Source organism: Anolis sagrei, chromosome 3, assembly GCF_037176765.1.
Source record: "Anolis sagrei isolate rAnoSag1 chromosome 3, rAnoSag1.mat, whole genome shotgun sequence".
Taxonomy (NCBI): Eukaryota; Metazoa; Chordata; class Lepidosauria; order Squamata; family Dactyloidae; genus Anolis; species Anolis sagrei.
In genome coordinates, this window is record NC_090023.1 from 91,015,516 (window position 1) to 91,036,589 (window position 21,074).

The 21,074-nt window shown below is 37.4% G+C and overlaps 1 protein-coding gene across 6 annotated transcripts; it reads left to right on the forward strand.

The window, feature by feature from the left end:
• The first annotated feature begins 17 nt into the window (after window positions 1-17).
• On the forward strand, window positions 18-19,459 carry FANCB (FA complementation group B). Of its 6 annotated transcripts, none has more exons than XM_067466797.1 (10): window positions 18-377; window positions 2,484-2,559; window positions 3,606-4,623; window positions 6,074-6,226; window positions 8,093-8,182; window positions 11,762-11,890; window positions 14,801-14,958; window positions 15,545-15,969; window positions 17,055-17,292; window positions 18,971-19,459. In XM_067466797.1, exons 3-10 carry the CDS (start codon window positions 3,706-3,708, stop codon window positions 19,365-19,367), a joined length of 2,508 nt encoding a protein of 835 aa, XP_067322898.1. In that variant the 5' UTR covers window positions 18-377; window positions 2,484-2,559; window positions 3,606-3,705; the 3' UTR covers window positions 19,368-19,459. The 6 variants fall into 6 exon arrangements, with proteins under 6 accessions (XP_067322898.1, XP_060625977.2, XP_067322899.1 ...); XM_060769994.2 differs by lacking the exon at window positions 2,484-2,559 and having other exon boundaries at window positions 18-202; window positions 326-377; XM_067466798.1 differs by having other exon boundaries at window positions 18-202.
• The last annotated feature ends 1,615 nt before the right edge of the window (window positions 19,460-21,074 follow it).

Here is a 21,074-nt window from a genome sequence, read left to right on the forward strand (position 1 = left end):
CCCCACTCCCACAGTGCACCACGGGGCGCGGCATTTGGAAGCGGGAATGGCTGCCGGCAGTAGTTCTTAGTTCTTTCCTGTCAGCGTCAAGGAGCGATGCAGGCATACAACTTTATGGCGTATTTTTGGTGTCAGTATCTGGACCCCCCCCCCCCATAACTCTGAAATAAATGCTGTTGAGTCCAATGAGAGATACTTTGAAGTAAGTGTGCTTGAAATGGCAGAAAAGAGGTTAAAATTGCCCTTCTGGGGATTTTTATAGAGAAAGATTTAGTTGGAAAGTGGCAGAAGATCTCATTTTGTCTTAATTTTTCCCCCCTTGAAGTTGCTTCAGTGACTTTCTGAAACCACCTCAAGTGATTCATGACCAGATCAAGGTAATAATGATTATTATAATAATATTTTCTTACCTAAATCAAAGTGGGAAGTAGCATGTTAACATACAACACAATCAGTTGAGAGAGTGTTGACCACTTTCCTGGGAGTACTATTTGTATCGAATTTCTGTTTCTTGTTTCTTCCAAGAGGCCTAAGAATACGTTCCACTAAACTCAGAGGAACATCTTTTGGGGCAAACGTTGCAGTTATAGTTAAGAGTAAATTTGTGTACCAAAACATGGATTTCCTGGAATTGCAATCCAGGTTTAATTTATCCATGGTCACCGTGTCCAGACCCTCTAGGCATTTTCTAGGCCCTTCAGCTCAATTGCATCATGTTCATAGACCAAAAGTTCTTCATATTACCAAGTTTCACTATTGTGTACAGTTTTGCATATCCATGCAATGTCTGGGAATGTATTTATTTATTTACAACATTTATATGCCGCCCTTCTCACCCCAAAGGGGACTCACAGCAGTTTACAAGATATATATACATACAATATATTATATTATTAGCATATTACAATATCAGTATTATATATTACCATGTTGTACTATACCATTATATTGTAATATTATTAGTAATATTACATGTAATATAAAATATATAATTATAATATCTTATTATTGCTATTATATTGTATTACATAATAATATAAATATCATATGTATATTCAATTTATTATATTACATTATATTATTAGCATAACATTATAATTAGCATTATATTATATATTAGCATGTATCCCCCACAAATTGTATTACTGTAGACCAGTGGTTCCCAACCTTTTTTTTGACCAGGGAGCTCTTTGATCAGGGACCACTCTTCAACATTAGTACCAAAAGGTTAATGAATCTGTTTTTGGTCAATTTTAGATTTGGTTTGGTTATTTGGAGTGCTGATTCATAACACTGTGCTGGATAGACCACATCAGTTCTAATTTCTGATACAGAACTTATGCCCTGTAGTCGCCATCAGAACATATGCCCAGTAGTCGCCATCTACTCGCTCACAGAAAACCATGTTCTTTATATTTTATGTGAGCCTTTGCTGAACAAAGACTTTGATCTCTATTTAACTGCCTGGACTACTTTTTGTAGACTACATTTAAGATTCACTACATACTGTCAATTTAGCAATAATTAATGTACCATTGTCATGGATGTATTTATGTGCTTGTAGTGCTGTGTAAAAGTGATTGCTGTTTGAGAAATGAAGGCCATGAAAAGGCAGAAAGCATAATATGATTTTTTTCCCCCCTCTGAACTCTTTTTAAGGGAAAATCGATTAGGGAATAAAAACTCCACAATGTCTCCAGATTGTTATTTTTTTTTTGGAAAAAAAGAGAATTGTTTATGCAGCTTTTTTTTTTGGCCCCAAACTGCCCCAAATGTGCTCAAACCAAAGAAGTCACATCTAGCTTTCTCAAGTCTCCCACAAATCTCCCCAAGATACAAAAGATTTTAAAGTTTCCTGCAAATCAACCAAAATTGCAGGAACACACATCATATCACATCGGTTTGGGCATACTAGAATGCACTGATGTAGCTTACTGGGCAGATGCAAGGTGGTAAAATTTCCATGCAGTCATCCACCTCTGCTGTAAATACTGTATTTTCTGGTGTATAAGACTACTTTATAAACCTGGAAAATCTTGTCAAAAGTTGGAGATCGTCTTACGTGCCGGGGTCATAGTATAGGGCAGGTGCTGAAACTTCCAAGCCGGACTGGAGAATCTGCGGTTGCCACATATGATGGGGGGGGGGGGGGGGGAGAGAGCTAAAAAACGGCCACAGCTACATACCCAGAATATGCTGCAACGGTATGAAAGCAGCAAGGGTGGCGCTGTACAAGTACAATAGAAGGAAATCCACTCACCAGGACTCATGGAAATAAGTGACTTAACATGGTCCCGATGATGAGGTGAGGGGGCACCTTACCAGGAAGTGTAAGTGAAGGGCGGAGCAAGCTGCAGGCGTCTGGGACACCCAGGGTATGGGGAAAAAAAGAAAGAGTGACACTGTGCCCAGAAAAAACACCTCTTTTACCTGTCTGGCCCTCTATTGTATCCTGTTACCGTACCTCCTTCTCTGTCCTTCAGATCTCGCTCCTGAAGACTGCAGTGAAGCGGTGCAGACGCATATGTGCGAGATCTGAGAGGCAGAGAAGGAGGCACGGTAATAGAAAATTACCATATTGAAATAAAATCTGATGGTTTTTAAATTTTGATTTGGTGTGCATTGGAAGAGAAGTAGTCTTATACGGCGAGTATATCCCAATCTCCATATTTTAACTGAAAAAGTTGGTGGTCGTCTTATACACCCAGTCTTATATGCCGGAAAATACAGTATTTTATGTGTTTATCTTTCTGGAAAAAAAGAAACCTTTTTTTCTAGAACACCTTGAGAAGAATTGTTTTTCTTTAAGGTTGCCATATTTCCAGAAATTTTACATCTCCAATTGTGCTACGTGGTCATATAGATGATTTCCATTTTTCATAGTAGCTTGTAAAGGCCAGAATTGTATTTGAGAAGATGGCAGCCAGATTCGTAACATTGGATACAAGTGATTGGAGCCGCTTGTAGCTTTGGCAAGGAAATATCCATTTTTGTCCAGATTGTCGAGTTTAGTGTGCAGACCGAACCTCAATTATGATCCCAGGGTATAAAAAACCTTTATAAACATATTTTATTCAGATATTTAATGATGTATTGCTTGGTCTTTTTGTTTGCTTGACGAAACCAAGTTGTTAGTTTGTAAAACTTAAAACTAGGTCCTTCCCTTCTTGCCTTGTACCAGAACATCCACAGACAGCTAATTCATTTATATGTTTTACTTTATTTAAGAGGAATTCTGTCACTTGGACTGAAACACTATATCAGTTGGATTCCTCACTGTACTGAATGTTTCTGAATAACTGATACAGAAGAACATAATGTAATGCTGCATTTATGCTCATATGAATGCCTTCTGGTAGTCAGCAGCCCTCCTGCCAAGATATCTTTCAACCTAATTTTTAAATTTTAGTTCATAAAAGCGAACCGTGAAGTAGCGAGGGAACACTATTAGCAAGTGACGTATGGTATTTATTTCTGATATTTAGCATGGTTGGTTTGGAGTGTAGAAGATTAAATAATTTACAATACACTTGTTGAACTGAATTATCTGGACTCATTTACATTTCTTTATGTTGAAATGATCAGAATTAACATTTCCTCCCCAGATTGTGAAAATGCTGTTTTAAAACTAACCAGAGGAATCATCATTATTGATACCAAGGGAGCGCCCAGTCTTCATATTGTGGATTTTTAAAAGAAAAAACAATGATAACAGATCAACAAGAGCAGTTATTGTCCTATAATGGGGAAGTCTTTATTTTTCAGCTGTTAAAAGAAAAATCTTCACAGGCTGGCAGTAGCAAAATAAACACATTACATGTCAGACAAATGACTTTTGACACTGGTACAAAGTTATTTGTTGAAACATCCACTGGGTCTTTCAGCATGAGTGGGGAAGGTGTTGAAATGATTGAATCTTGCTGTGCATCTTGCTTCAGGACAGGAATTCTTCATCCCTATATTCTGCTGAAAAAGAAAAAGAAAGGGGGAATTAAATATATTTTACTCATCCTTTATAACTTTAATAAATTTAAGGTGGTATTACACTTTAAATTGGACTATGAACTCAAAGAATCGGTAAAAGTTCTTGATGGCCCAACAGTTCTTTGGAGCTATTCAAAACAACTGTTTTATATTTCTCCACAAACTGGCGCTGTTTTATGTGCCCCTGTTCAGTTTTCTTCCATCAAATGGGTGGGGAAGATTAAGGGTGAGGGTACTGTTGTTCTAGGAACCAGGTCTTCCTATTTGCCAGGAGGAGGTCAAAGTATTGCCAAATCAGATGCACTCATCTGGGGAACTGAATGTTTTGCCTATGCACTAGAAAAACAGCAAGTTCTGGCAGGTACTGCTTTTCTACCTCATGCATATGGTAGCATCGTATCGTGTCTGCACATTTGCAAAGCTGAGACGTTAAAGAGCAAGTTCAGGACGCTGATTGTTGCAGTCACATGCAAAAGCCAGTTGATCTTCTTCCAAGATGGTCTGCCTAAAGACGTTCAGCAACTTCCATTTGAGAAGCCTTGTTCCATACAAATAGCTGAGGTGGAAGGAGACAGCCAGTTGGTTGTTGTGACATTTGCTTCAGGAGACATATGTGCCGTGTGGAAACATAATTTTCAGGTATTGACATTCTACTGTTTTTGTTTTTAGAATTTTAAAATTGCTTTCTTCTCATCTTCTGTAAAAGTTCTGTCTTCTCATCTGGTGTATCAGCCCAGTCCATGCTTTAAGAATCCTCATCCACATGCAGTGTGTTGGCTTGCTAGAAAAAAATAGAACTGAAAACATTTCTATAAATATTTCAGTGTTCAGATGTTTTCTGCTATAACATTTTTTGATTAAAAAGCTATATTCAAACACTTTCAAAACATTATATATAAATTATTTGCAGTAACTAGAGTATTTGTAACCATGTAAATAGAATGGCATACACTTCCATTATCTTTAACAAAAATGACAAATTCTGAGAGAAAATTATTTTTAGGACACATGCCTAAAGAAGCCTGTGCATATTTATCCACATGTGTAGGGTTTTTTTAAAGATTTTATTTATAAAGTTGTCCAACAAAATGTATAAGTTTACATTCTTCCCTCTTTTTACAGTATCTTACACAAAAAGTATGTCATATTATATACAATCTAACAGTTAAAAAACATCAGAAACATCTTTAATCATATTTCTTATCATTATCCTTACATTTCCATTACAACTTATACTACATATAACTCTATCACTCACTTTTTATCCACTTATACATATTGTATTTCTTTATAATTATTATTATACTGCCTTCCCCTTCCCCTTAGTTTGTGCCCCCTTCACCAGGACCAACCAACTCATGTTGTTTCACCGTTCCAAAATGTCATTGTTTCTCTTGCTGGCTTATACCCCTTTCCCTCATTAAGCAATAAATTTTCCCCATATTTTCCAAAAGTCTGTTTGTTTACATATTCCCCTTTAAATTTTAATATTCAATAAATTTTTCCCATATTTTCCAAAAGTCTGTTTGTTTACATATTTCCCTTTAAATTTTAATATTGCAGGTTAGCTTATCATTAATAGTTATATTCCAAATGTCCCTATACCATTCTTCCAGTTGAATTTTTTTTCTTTCCAGTTTTTTGCTATTAGCAATTTAGCTGCTGTTATCAAATTAGAAACCAATTCTTTCTCCTCTTGTATCATGTATAAGTAATAATGTTAATTTTGGTGTAGGTTTAAGTTTTGGATATTTGATTATTCATGGCTTTGATTAGTATGTTTCCAGTAGGAATTTCTAGGTTCTCCAGCACAACTATATGGTCAACTTTAACCAAGTGTTGACCATAAGGTTGTGTTAGAGGACTAGAGACTCCCAGAGAGGTATTATCTGTGGTTTAAAAATCATTCTTTGTTAAATAAAAGTATTCCAGTGTTACCATAATATGGTATTAATGCTGACTCATAACATCTGCAGATAAAGTCTGTTCTTTAAAAATAAAACATAAGCATTAGCTCTTGGATCTCCAAATGTGAAGCCTTCATCAGTTCCATCTGAAAACACTCCTGATGCTTAACATTCATTTGCAGGTTGCTTCCTGCTGGAAAGATATGGCATCAGTACTGGTTGATGATTTTGCTGGCATTGGAACAGAACAAATCCTTGTTCTTCTAAAGAGTGGTTCCATTTCAGAAAGTCTGAATACATTCCAAATAACAGATTTTGGAAAGGTTAATTACATGGTAAGATTTGTTAACCGAGTTGGGAAATGTTTGAAAAAAAGAAACACAGTGAAAAACATATTTAATTTTAATAGTTGTTTTTATTCCTAGTCTGTTAGCTAGATACTGCTGTGCCTACTTAACTACAGTAGGCCAGTAGGCTTGTTCAGCTAGATGTCTGCCTTCCTGAAGCCAGTCCTCTCCAATGTTTTGAACTTTAGCTCTCCTGGCATTGAAATCTCTCACCATTGGCCATGTTTGTTGATGGGCGTACAATGCAAAAAGTAGACCAGTGCCACTGGAAGCAGGCTGCAACCTAACAATTTCATCTGCAGATGCCACCTGGGAATGACAATCTTGTTGTTGCCACAAGTTTTCAAGTCTTTTCCAGTTTATAGTGGCCGTAAGGTAACTCTATCCCTAGGTTTTCTTGGTAAGATTTGTTCAGAGAGGGTTGGACACCCTTTGAGGCTAAAAGAATATGATTTGCTTAAGGCTGTTTCGTGGCTTAATAGAGATTCCAATGCTGGTAGTCCAGTGTGCAAGCCACAGCACCATGCTGCCACACATAAAATATTGGTTTGTGTTTTGCAGGATTTCGGTGAAGTTTTAAGGTAGAGATTTAGAAGGGAAATCACCATTCAGAGAGCATTGATGTACTACTAGGGATAGAAAATGTGTGAGTCACACATTTCCCATCCCTAATTTAGCATTATGAAAATAAATCACAGCAAGCATAGGCTCATGCTCACCCTCTTCCTATTTTAGTTTCTATTTCAATTTAATAGTACATTGGGTCACCCAGCAAAACAAGCTGTGAATGTCATGAAACAACCCAATTTCAAGTGGTCTTTTATAAAGTTAGCTTGAGTCAACTAACCATAGTTACAGTGAATTGGAATTTATGGTTTGGAACACATAATATACTACAGTTGATCTAAAATGGAAGCAGAAGTGTCTTATTTTCTTACAGACATGCTGGAGGGGGAGAATTTGTGAGGCTTGGGCTCACTGCAGCGTATTCTCATATATAGTTCCAAAGTAAACCATCATGTTTCACAGGTTTTGTTCCCGAAATAGAGTCTGGTAGGAATAGGTTGCAATATAACCGAATAGAATGCTTTCTCATAAAATGTCTCCTAAAATTATAATTATATGCAAAATCTGTTTATGTAAATGTGTGCTGTATTTGCATACTTTCTGTGTTCTTTTTTTCCTGAAATACAAGGAGATGCACATTGAATCCCTGGTGGTCTGTGATTTGGGCACTGGTCAGATCCAGAACTGGAAAAGACTTGAAAACTTGTGGCAACAACAAGTAGGTTGCGGCATCATATGCCTTGAGACAGTAGCCTGGGACCATGGCTTATCATGACAAAAACAAAAAACAAAAAAACCACACAGAGATGATCAGAAATGAGGAAGCAGATACTAGATCTCTGTAAATTCATGTTGACATGTAAAGTACTTGTGCATCCAAGTATGATCTCCAGTATACAGATAGATTTTGCTGAATCGGTAGACCTATGTTGCTATTTCATGCTGTTCACTTTAAGTGTGTATTTGTTCAACTGAAAATGCATGTATTTACATTAATATTTGATGTAATTATATACTGAAAACAGAAGGAGAAAATGTCTCTAGAACATGACCATATAGCCCGAAAAAACCTACAACAACCCAGTGATTCTGGCCATGAAAGCCTTTGACAGTATACTGAAAACATTTTATTTCCCTGCTTACCTTTTATGAGCATGCTACTTTGCTGTTTTTCAAAATACCCTTAACAATATTCTCAATTGTGTGATTAGATCTTTTTGAGTTTTTGACATATTTGTGCTTCGCTAGCTTTCAGACGGAGATTTAATGTGTGTTTTCTTTCTGCAGAGTAACATAAGTGCTAAAGAAGACTCATCTTCTGTAAAAGACCAACAGAATTGCTTTCTTACTATCAAAGCACTTGAAACAAGATTACAGGTTTGTATTCAGCAACCACCTCTTCATATCTAACACAAATTGTTCTGTATTTCATGAATTTTCATGGTTTAAAACTCTTGTTTTTGATCTTTTTAGTTAGACATTTGTCAATGTAGAGCAAGGTGTTAGAATTTATTATTCACTGTTATAATTGTGGCCCAGTGTAAACAAATACAGTAAGATTAGGGGAATTGAATTGTTGCTATAACATTTGATATCAGTTTTTGGAAAGAGAGGTATTACTGCTAAGCACAGAGAAGAAAACAAAATATTTCTATGCATGTTTTTATTAGAGCTGTGGTTTGAGGAATTAGTTTGCCCAAACCTTAGGCAATATCATCTTAGAAACAACACCCCTCATGCTTACCTTAGAAAGCAAACCTATAGAGAGGGCAGGGAAGTCCATAACATCACTGCCATTTGTTTGTCCTGACAGCTGAAGTCAGCCACAGCCAGTGGTGAGGATGGTGATTCCCACAAGAGGGGAAAATTAACTATGTTAACTCTTGACCTGGCAGTTTCTGGAAGGGCTTTGTTTGTTTGTTTTTTTTGTGTGTGTGGGGGGGTTGCTTTAGGGTAAAAAGGAAACCTGGGCATCCTATACCCCCTTCGGACATCTCCTAACAAGGCAATCCGAGAATGGGAAGCTCTGTTTTGATCCAAAGTGAACATCATGCAGCAGCCTGTCTTCAACACTGATGGAGGGGACTTCATTGCATCTCAAAGGCCTTTGATCAGCTTTTGGGCTGGAGTATAGGAGTGCTGCCTTACTCTTTTAGGATCTTATGACAATTGATGATCATTACTAAATATGGAAACATTTGGTAAAGGAACCCTTTGACCTGATAAAATTGTCTTTACTGTATGTGTCTTGTTGACAAAAAAGGCTCTCCACACTGGCTGCAACAGGTAATCCCAACTACTGTTCTCACTGTGGATTATTTTTAACTGGCCCTGAAAGTCATTTTCCTAAATAGCACAGGATTTGGAAATATGTTCTGTTTTATTTGTAATTTTATTGTGTGTTTATTTGTTTATTTTTGCTGATATTGTGTGTTCTTGTGTTCTGGAGTGGAAATATTAGACCGTTTTAAAGAAATCACATAGTAGTCTCTCTTAGATATGATTTCTTGTCTGTTTTTCCCAGCGGTGTCTGCTCTGGGTGACAGCAGCACTGTAGGGCAGAGATTTTTCACCGGCTGTTTGACCCATTTAATATGAGATGCCAAGGAATGAACCTGGAACATTCTGCATGGAAATTATGGGTTCAACTTGAGTCAGAGTATATACCATATTTCATTGCATTCCACCACATAATAGTTGCACCCCCATTTTTTGATCCCAAAATCGGTAGCCTCATAGCAGCCAAAAAGAAATTATTGCATAATGGTCATGCCCACCTTTCCCCCAAAAAAATTATGTGGTGAAATGTGATTTTTATTTTACTGAGACATATACAGTATATATGTGTGTGTGTGTGTGCTCTTAAACTGGAAATGATTTTGAACAGGTTACGGAGATCAGTAGTAACATTGTCTACTAGGCTTTATGTTTAAGGAACTCTTTCTGAACTATAGTTCTTACAGCAATAATAGGAAATAGAAACAATTTTGCAAGAAGAGTCACAAAATTGTTGGTTTCAGCCAAGCTGCCAAATCCCTGTTCCTCTTGCCTGAGTCTGATGAACTATGCTACTAGAGGAGAGGTCCTAGAAGAAGGAGCCTGAATCAGACGGTTTCATAGGTGTAAACTGTGCTCCCCATTCTGTTATCATTTCAACCTGATGGAATGGTGGCAGATAGCATGACTGTCAAAGCTGGCATGCTTATAGTGACATATGCATGCATATGCAATGCCTGCTCAGACCCATGGCCTTTGACCTGTGGGGTCCCACAAGGTTCCATTCTATCACCCATGCTTTTTAATATCTACATGAAACCACTGGGTGAGGTCATCCAGAGTTTTGGAGTTGGGTGCCATCTGTATGCAGATGACTCCCAACTCTTCTACTCATTTCCACCAAACTCCAAGGAAGCCTCCCAGACCCTGAACCAATGTCTGACTGCTGTGATGGACTACATGAGGGCTAACAGGCTGAAGCTTAATCCAGACAAGACAGAGGTCCTCCTGGTCAGTCGTGGGGCCGACAGGGGTATTGGGTGGCAACCTGTGCTCGAAGGGGTTGCATTCCCCCTGAGGGCACAGGTCCGTAGCTTCGGGGTCTTCCTGGACTCAACACTGGCACTTGATGCTCAGGTGTTGGCAGTGACCAGGAGGGCCTTTGCACAACTTAAATTCATGTGCCAGCTGCGACCATACCTTGTGAAGTCTGACTTGGCCAGCGTGGTCCACACCTTGGTTACATCCATATTGGACTATTGCAATGTGCTCTACGTGGGGCTGCCCTTGAAGATGGCCCAGAAGCTCCAACTGGTGCAATGGGCGGCAGTCAGGCTCCTTACTGGAGGAAACTATAGGGAGCATACAACACCCCTTTTAAAACAGCTTCACTGGCTGCTAAGTTGCTGAGTTAAATTCAAAGTGCAGGTTATGACCTATAAAGCCCTAAACGGTTCAGGCCCTGCCTGTCTTCGCGATTGCATCTCTCTCTAAGATCTTCCGGGGAGGCCCTCCTTTCACTCCCACCATCGTCACAAGCACGGTTGGTGGGGACGAGAGAGAGGGCCTTTTCAGTGGTGGCCCCTCGCCTCTGGCCTCCCTGGAGAAATAAGACAGGCCCCATCCCTCCCCTCCTTTTGTAAGAGTCTGAACACCTGGTGGTTTAAACAAACCTTTGAGAACGACTAGTTCTAGCTCTGCCCCAGATACTGTTGAAATTGTCCATATCTTTTTCTATCAATTACCCGGGTCCCTTTCTTCTATTAGGCCCTGGAAATGTACAGCCATAGACTCTACCTAATTTCCCTGGCCCTCTAAAATCGCATTAGCCCAGCCCGGCTTTTTAAACTGCCTTGAACAGGCAGGATTATTTTAAATATATGTGCTATTGTGGTTTTTAATGCTTATATTGTCTTGTTAATTTTATGTTTATGCTGTTTTCTTTGTATGTGTTGATTATGTTACTTGGAAACCGCTCTGAGTCCCCTTGGGGAGATAGAGCGGTATATAAATAAAGTTTTGTTTGTTGTTTTTTTGTTCGTAAGTCACACGGTCAGTGTGCAATGAACTTTTCACCTTAGCGCAACAGCTATATTTTTGACCAGGCTTCTGCAATAAATGTTCTTTCAGGGTCCAAATTTGTCTTCTCAAAGCAACCAACAACAAAAGGAATGTTAGGGATGAAAGAAAGGTAGTTTCTGCAAGAAATCGATGTCCATGGTCTAAGAAATTGCATCCTTTCTGTTGTGCTATAGTCTGCAAGTAAACTGAGATTTTTTATTTTATTCAAGTTGTTGTCATGGAGAGCACAAAACTTTCTATTTGCAAGTTGGAGGATTAATTTTCTTAGTACAGGAGTGATATCTACAGGGGTTACATCTTACTGACTTTAGAATCTGTCATAGAAAATCTGCTTTGCCTTTCTGTCATGAATACTTTGTTCTCTTTTATATTGTATAGGCTGGCTTTGCTTCAGTTCAAGAGTTACAGCGCCATTTACATCTCAAAGGAAAGGTTCTGATAGAGAGTTGTAATGCATTAATAGACATGGTTGAAGATCGAAAACATATTCTTCCAAGTACAGTCAAGGTAAAATTCATGAAGATAACTTTGGGAAAAGAATTATTGTCAGAGACATGATGGGTTTGTTTGTATCTTCTTATATTAGTGGATGCTTGGTATACCTCTTCAAGCTGTGTGACCTTATAAGAAAGTAATTTCCTTGTATTTGGCTCAGTTTTGATATTTTGGTTTTGTTTGTTTTCATAATTAATCAGAGGTTGGTTGGGAGTGTTTAATTGTGTATTTCTGCATGTGAAGAAATTAGACTATATGGCTCTTGTAGTCTGTTCTAACTTTTCAAATTCGATGCTGTGTTCTTGTCACAAAGACTGATAATTGTTGCATTCCAGGCCTGGAAACATCTATGACCACTGCAGCACACCAGAGTCTAGGAATATAGGCAAACATTTTATTGTAAAAAGCATATAAAATCAGGAATAAGAAAGGAAGATATATAATCCAAAAAAGTTTAGCAATAAAAACCAAACAATAATCCAAATGTTCTGATGCCCATCCCCCTCAAAACACCCCACCTTGTCATGCCCAGCACTTTTAATTTTAATTATTACATTTGGCCCGACCATTGTGTTTAATTGCGTCATTGGGTGTTGTTAGTGTTATTGCTTTGTTTTTGTTTTAGTTATTGTATTGTTGTTGTTGCTGCTGTTTTTATTGTTGTATTTGGGCTCGGCCTCTTGTACGCCGCACCGAGTCCTTCAGGAGATGGTAGCAGGGTACAAATAAAGGTTTATTATTATTATTATTAAATGTCTCATAAAATTCCAGGGGTGACAAAGTCCGGGAACAGCCAGAAATCACAGATATAGCATAAGTCCACAATCAAGAAGGCATTAACTAGTAAAACTTAAAAACAAGAGTACATGAACAGGAACATAGAAAACTTCCAGGATATCTATAAAATCCAACATCAAGGCTTGACTTGAACCAGAAACAAGAGAACTCAGACTTAGCTTCCCACTCTAACACAGTGTTGCCTGAACTGACCTTAAGGTAAATAACTTGTTGTTTAATAGACACCCATGAAATCATTCTGTTTCTTATGTAATCTCTCTGAACGATATAATCTATTTTCAGCTTTTAAAAAAACCCTTTTTTTATCTCCGTAGCTACAGGTGGGTTCCCATGGGAATCCTCCTTATCACTCAGCTCTTCACTTGATTCCTTATCTACTCTTGCTACTTCTGAATCCCCTGAATGCCCTTGAGGCCCTGCACTTTCCGAGCTGGTTTTCTCATATAGAGAACCATCATTTCCCAGACTTGAGAGCCCATCACTTTGTGACACAGGAAAGCTCACAATTCTTTAAATCATCAGTAAATCATCTTCCTCTGGTGGCTGATCTACAACAATAATCACCAAGTGATGCCACTATATAAATGAATTAGCAAGAACTAATCAGTTCACTGTAGTTCTCTACTACTGAAACATAAGTCCACTAAGTATATCTGTGGTGTCTGCTTGTAGAGTTATAATGTTGTAAAGTAGAGACCTTCTGCGGTTGACCCTTTTCCATCCTAGTTTTTTAAAGTGCACAGTTTTGGCACACTTTTGTTTTAGACTATCTCACCTCAAGGTGTTTCTGAAAGAGGTATTTCAGACTGGTTTCAGGGTTGATTGTGATGGAATGTGCCTCTGCTGGTTCCTAGTATTCTGTGTTACCTGCTTGAGATCAAACTTGGAGACATTATCTTACTTCCTTAGAAGGATAACTAAAGATGGTGAAACTGATAGATTCCAGTGTAGTGATGTGGCCATTGGCCTGTGCAAACATTTCATCTTATGTGCCATGCTATTTAACACGGCATGTGATCTTGGTAGGATAGATTATTTCAGAGCTTCAGTGCTACCAGTCTGATGATAAAGCCAGCTTGGTTTCACATTTAAAGCAGTATTTGGACTCTATGGTCATCTGGATGAGAATGAATAAACAAGAACTTAATCAAATGAACAGTTATTTCTAGACATTCAAGGAACAATGCACGATGAAAATGCACTCCTCTTGAAGGGTCAGTTTGGTCTTGATAGCTGGGTTTTAGCAGTGGCAGCAGAGTGCATTTTAATAACCACAGCTAGAATGGCAGCAGCATTCATTTATGAAGTTTGGCAACTGTAGACATGACAACACATTCTTTGTTTTTTTTCTCCCCTGCATGGAAAGGTGTTGGACTTGGTGGCCCTTGTGGTCTCTTCCAAATTTTACGATTGTGTTCAGACTGCAATAACAGTTTTATGTGTGTTTATCCATTGCTTTGGACTTGCTATCCTTTGAGCAAGGATGGGAATAATGTGGTCCACCTACTGATTTTGGACTGCAGTTCCCAGCTTTCTTCACGATTTTCTTCTGGCTCGGATGCGAATACCAGTATGGCAACATCTAGAGGGCGACCTGATTCCTGTCTCTAAGTTAGGGGCCTGTTTGATGGAGACATTGCTGCTTCCAGGGTCTTGAACTACCTAGTCTAGACAGTTTGCCTGGTCTCCTCTTTATTGTCAGTCTGTCTACAAACAGATATATATAGAGACAGAGACAGAGAAAAGAGCTTTTAGCAGTTCAGATGGGTTGCTATTGAAACTTTTAACTAGTTGGATACTGTTTAATTTTTATTGACATATTTTAATTTAATCTGTTTTAAATGCTTTGTTTTTAAGTATATAATTTTATTATATTCATAACTGATTCTGTTATTAGCTGCCTGTGTCTATTTTTAGCAGAAAAGGAAAAACATAAATCCTGTAAATAAGGGTACTTTTCTCCAACGTTCTCTTAAAAGTATATGTGTAAACATATTTTTGTTGTAAATGTTTGTTACTATAGTCCACCATAGAGCTTTAACCAAACTACATAGACAAAGTTTCCTAATTCTGGAATTCTCAATTTGCAACAATGTGTGTAAATATATGTATCTTTTATGTAAGGAAGGTCTTGTATCTCTTTGGGATGAAACTGAGAAAACGCTTGAAAGTGACACATCAACTCCATCTGCGGCCCAAGAACAATTTGTGGAGAAGGTTTGGTTCCGTGTAGCAGAGGACAATCTAGTAGTTGCAGTAAAATTAATGGAAGCATTTGACTTGTAAGTGGCCTAACTCCCATATAGTATTAAACATTACTCTTTATATAGATAAATAATAATAATAATAATCAACAATAACTTTATATCCCGCCCTATCTCCCAGTGGGGACTCAGGACAGTTTACAACAAGCATCGGCAAACATTCAATGCTGTACAATACTAAACAAAGAGTAACCTAACCTAAACCACCCAGATCCTAAAAGAACATTTCTAGCATCCACATCAGAATAATAATGAAGACATCACCAAACATTAAACAGTGACAGAAGAAATTATGTTTTCACAGCTAAACATTAAAACAGACTAAGGGTTCATCCCAACAATTGCAAGGTTAAAAATCAGTAAATTTAGAAGTTGAAAATGGCTATATATATACACACACACACACACACACACACACTGTATATATTAAAATGGATTTGATTGTTTTGTTTTAAAATAAAAGTGTAATATAATATCCTGGTCACTGAAAAAGTTACAAGTTCACAAACAATGAGATCACTATAAAACATCAATCCTAGCTTTTCAGAAATGTTTCTTCCTCTCTATGAATTATGCTTTTATTTTATTTTATTTTAAAAAACAGGCAGCTCGGTGATGTCAGCTTGTCTTTGATAATGCATCAGAAATGTCCTTCAGTTTCTCCAGTGAGGTGCCAGTCTAATGTTGTTATACTGAAGAAAGCTATGCTGGCAGAACATGCATCATGTTGGCAACTAGAGCCATGTCCTAAAAGGGTCAAGTTAGATTGCCATAATGGAAATGAATACAATGGAGGACCTTTTCAAGCGAAGGCAGATAGGACAAAAGTCTTTACTGCAGTTACCCAGCTCTCTCCTTTCTTGGCATGGCATGAAGTACATTGTATGGTGCTGCTGCGTGCAAAGAAGAAAAATTTCAAAGACGGAAATCCACAGGAAAACCAAAGACTGAGTTTAATATGTGGTACTATCTTATTAAATCTGGTAGAGATTTCTTCTGGAAAATATTCGATAAATCTGAAAGAGACAGGTAACCTGAATTGTGGTACAAAAATGATGCATTAATTATTTTTTATATTTTTAAGAGTTTAATATTCAGATTGTCCCTGTTTTGTTTTCTAAAATATTATTTTATAAGAAAAAATATTTCAGTTTATTGATTGTAGTTTGCAGTCCTGGCCAGGCACAGAAAAATATTGCAATTCTTGTGTTGTCGAAGGCTTTCATAGCCAGAATCACTGGGTTGCTGTGAGTTTTCTGGGCTGTATGTCCATGTTCCAGAAGCATTCTTTCCTGACATTTCACCCATATCTGTGGCAGGCACCCTCACAGGTTGTGAAGTCTGTTGGAAAGTAGGCAAGCAGGGTTTATATATCTGTGGAATGTCCAGGGTAAGCGAAATAACTCTTGTCTGTTTGAGGCAAGTATTAATTCCACAGATATATAAATCCCACTTGCCTAGTTTCCAACAGACTTCACAGAAAACTCACAGCAAGCCACTTAAATTATTGTTTGCCTGATGATGTTTATTTTATTTCATGACTTGTTAATAGTAGAACACATCTACTTAAGATATGAGACACTACAGTTTCTCCCTTTCATTGTTTTAAACAATTTATCTCCTCATTAGAGCCAGTTTTTGTGAAATTTACTGAAGACAGTTTTAACATACATTGTGCCATGAGACATGGCAGGGAATATTGCATCTGTCCAGATATTATAGAACTGGGTTCCTCAGCATTCCCTACCATTGACTGTGATGATCAGAACTTCTGGAACTTGCTGTCCAGCAACATTTGAAAGGATGGCTGATTGGCAGTTTTGCTGTAATGGAAGATAATGTTATAATTCTAAACCAACTCTATGGGCACCAAATCTTTTTCTTCACAGATATTAGGGCTGATATATTGTGTGTGGATATTGTTGTTGCCTCCGAATAGGTCTTCCTATAATAAATAGTACTACAAAAGAGCATAATGTATATAAATTGGGTTTTTGCCCCACAGCAGCCACGGTTATTTAGAAGATGGTTGCAAAAATAATTTCCAGTGCTTTTCTATATGAATGCTTAAAATTCTGTTTTCTAGTCTCAGGAATGGTTTTCTCTCTACATAGGCTCCATGCAAGATCTTGTTGCACTTTGTGCAGTATCACACAAACGGTCATTTCAAATAACTTCTACAGACTGTACACTGAATCCCATAAATACGTGGCTACAGGAACAAATGCAGTGTACACCAGTCAAGGAGTTTCCTGAATATGTGACCTGTTGTAAGTTTGGAAATTTGAATGGCACGCTCTTCAGGTGGAATCAAAGAACACCATTTGATGGGATTTTAACAGTATTTTGCAGGTAATAGCAGTTGAAAGGCTAGAAAAATCTTGTTCACTTCATACTGCATTTACATAAAATGGTATGAGTATCAACTTGTCTGTGTGGCACTGGGATACCTTATTATCACACAATGAAACACAAAGAGATAATTGATATCCTTCTTGTATTTAAATTATCTACCTTGGTGAGTAAACAAAAGACTGACACTTAATGCAACTCATAGAAATGCATTTAATACAAAGTCCTTTTCAAAACTGATGATGCGATGTGCTGCTTAAAACAAACTATTCTGATTTGAATTGGTCATTTTTTTTCTTCTATATCTCCTTAGTCCTAAGAAAGCGAGAAGATACTACTGCTTACAAACATTGATAAAATGCAGATAGAAACAGCAGACATAACCAAAAGAAATCACAGGGTCATACTGTACCTAGCTTTTTTCAATATACCCAATTTTCTTAGAGGACGTTTTTCAGAAGTCTAGATTAAGCATCTTTAACAGGACAAATGTTCACTGTGAACACGATTCTGAGTTTCATTAGGCTTGGGCCCAAATCAGTTTGAATGAAAATGATTTGTAGTTTTCAGTGGGCTTTTTTATGTAATCTCTGAAAACAGAAAGTGGAGGAGGGAGACAAAAAGTCCAGCAAAATGGATTAAAGGAGCCAGATTTTGTTGGTTCTTGAGAGGGTTAAATCTGTAATATACCTGAGGCAAGGATCTGCCAAGTATTTTCTCCCTGGCAGAAGCAATCTCTGATCATTTTTTTTTGAAAGTTCCCTCCTCTTCCAGAGAGGGCCCTGGAAATATGCTTTCCCGGCAGCACTTGCATAGGGCTGGCATTGAAAAGTTCCTCTCGAAGCATGATTGAAGTTGAAGTTTTTTTCTCTCTCTCTGTTTCTCAGCAAGTAAAAAAGCCTAGTTGTATCCATGCTGTGATTGGCTAAGAATGGACACGACCGGTGACTACAATTCCCAGAACCCTCTCTTGCAATTTTTCTTATTTTAAAAAATGTTATGGTTAAAACTTAAATTAATTCTAAAAATGTAGTAGATTGGTGAATTGTAAATGGAGTTTAAAACGGAGGTAGGTTTCATGTAAATAGGCCTTAAAATGGCTGAGGATTGAGCCTTTATAGTTTCCCATTGTAGCCAATGGGCTGAATCTTTGCCAAATGAAAACAGCAAAACCCCTCCCCATTCGAGTAACTTCCCGATAAACAGAATGAGGGGTCAGCTGACAGTGGACCCCAAAACGGCATGCCTTTTGGCCAAATTGCACACCTCTAGTGATCATGCATTCCTCCTTAGTCATATCTTTCAGGAGCAGGAAAATATCATGCAATGAAACATACATGTTTCATCTAAATTCATCATCCTTTTCTAACACTGTCACATGATACAAATTTACTTTGATTTCGAATGTAATGTTGGAACTTGGATTTTCTTTATGATATTACTAAACTGTAACTGCCCCTTAATAATTCCTTGCTGTTCAAATGCAGTGCCCATGTAATTCAGCTGCTTAGATCTTTTCAGCATTGCTTTCATTTTACTGTTTTTTAAATCCCTTTTCCAAAGAGAAATGCCTTTTTTATCCAGATTTGTCATTCACAAATGATTTACATTTAAAATTTTCTATTGGTAAATGTTACCATGTAGTTATTACTGACTTTATTCTAAATCTACTATATAGGCATCCAGCTGCCCTGCTCCATTGTCTTCATAATTTTATTGAATTTTTACCATCAACTTGCAAGATAAAGCACCTAAGGCCAGGCAGCAAGAAGGGACTTGCTGAACAGCTTGCCTTAACTTTAGTAAAAGAAGTGGTCACTCTCCAACATCCTTTCCCTTCAACTCTGGACTTCACTGAAAACCACATGTCTCCAAATTACGAGGAAAACAAAGGAACAAACAGTATCATTACAGTACAGCACTTCAAAGAGGCATTCAGAAAGGAGCAAGAGCAAAGTATGCTGTGCATGAACCAAAGAGTGAGTGGAGCCTCATATAGAGGACTTATCTTGAAAGTATTTGAATCGCAGCTGAAATCTGACATGATTTCATGTCAATGCTCTTTACTCATCTGACTTTATTTTGAATTTTCTTTGAGTCAAAACTACAACGTTATACACTCTGTATGCATTTTTTGTTTTCATTCAAATAAAACTTTTGTAACTGCTGTCATTTTCTTTCTGAGTTATCAGTAGCAAGGAAATGATTTTGCACACCTACAAATGGCTATAAGAACATTTGGCCAAATGAAAGTAGTTCCTATATGTGCCTTCTCTAGATGTCATATTCATTTCACTATCCTGTTGGCATATCTTTACAACTAGTTAGCTATCTTTAATTTAGGGAGACATGGGGCCAGTACATTTCTGGCAACTTGGATGGCATCATTAAATTGGTGGCTCTGCCATTTCCAAGTCTAGGGTAGCCACCTAGTTGCAATGGCATACAATGTTTTTTGCTCTATTTTTAAAAGGCATTTTTGAAGCTGTTACACATGGAAAAATTCAGATGGCAAATATTTATTCGTCAGTGTGTTCTGTGTATACTGATATAGTATAATAATGGTTAAACTGCAGAATACATTGAATATATATTGGCTGACATTTTTAAATATACTTGTTTAGTTGTTTAATAAGTCAACATGTAGATGAACCCTCTGGACTTGATGTGCGTTGACAGCCAATACATGCAGTCTGGTTCAAAATTCTCCTATTTTGAGTTAATTTGTAGATGATAACTTAAGAAATGTCAGTGTCTTCATCCTTTTTTAAAGTTATGTTCTATCTGAGAAAAGATCCCTTTTGATGTTTTATGAAGCATATAAACATCATAAAATATTCTCTGTCTTGGGTTCAACCACAGTTTTCACATGTTCATGTTTGATGTTGTCCATCTGTAGTATGCCCAGATAAATATTTATAGGCCTCTGGATGGTGACCCTTTATCACTTAGCCATTGGGCATATTTATGCCCTCACTTTCAATGATTTTCCCTTCTTCAGTGCCACTGTCAAACATTTGTCCACACCAAACTTCATGTTGGTATCAGTGCTAAAGATTCAGACAGTGTTAGTCAGAGACTGGATTTCAGTGTCAGTTTTGCCATACAGCTTCAAATCATCCATGTACAGCAGATGTGCAATTTTGTGAAATTTCTTAGGTGTTTGATAGCCAAGGTTTGTTTTTTCTAAGATTATTGACAGAGGGATCATGGCAATGATGAAAAGCAGTGGGAACAATGAGTCTCCCTGGAAAATTCCTCTTCTGATGTTGACAAGTCCGCAGTTTTCATTTCCAACAAACAGTTCAATTTTCCAGTGCATCATCATATTTTCAATAAAATATGAAATATTTTATGAAATAAAATAAAAATTTCAATACATTATTATTATTATTATTATTATTATTATTATTAGTCCTATTTGAGGATAAACAGATCACTTGTGACAACAGATTGATATGGCCCCTTACACTAACCAATTTGTCCAAGCATGTCATTAAAACTGAAAAAATATTGGCAACTGATAAGGGAGATACCTGGGTGCGAGAGACCTCCCGTGATTGCTCACAAGAGAACACAGAACATCAAGGATATGCTGGTACATTCTGATATAGATCATTGTTTTCGAACCTCTAAGGTTAAACACAATTTGGTAGGGAATTTTGCTTGCCATCACTGTTCGATATGTGCACAATTCATTCAGACAAAGACATTTCAGAATCCTGACACTAAGGCTTCTTACCCAATAAAACATTTTGCTACTTGTACCACCAAGGGAGTGG

Bases quoted from the DNA above. Each gene is read 5' to 3' on its own strand.
- FANCB (XM_067466797.1), top strand. From the start codon at position 3,706: ATGATAACAGATCAACAAGAGCAGTTATTGTCCTATAATGGGGAAGTC. The intron at 6,227-8,092 runs GTAAGATTTGTT...TTCTTTCTGCAG, and splicing joins TTGGAAAGGTTAATTACATG to AGTAACATAAGTGCTAAAGA. The intron at 8,183-11,761 runs GTTTGTATTCAG...TATATTGTATAG, and splicing joins CACTTGAAACAAGATTACAG to GCTGGCTTTGCTTCAGTTCA.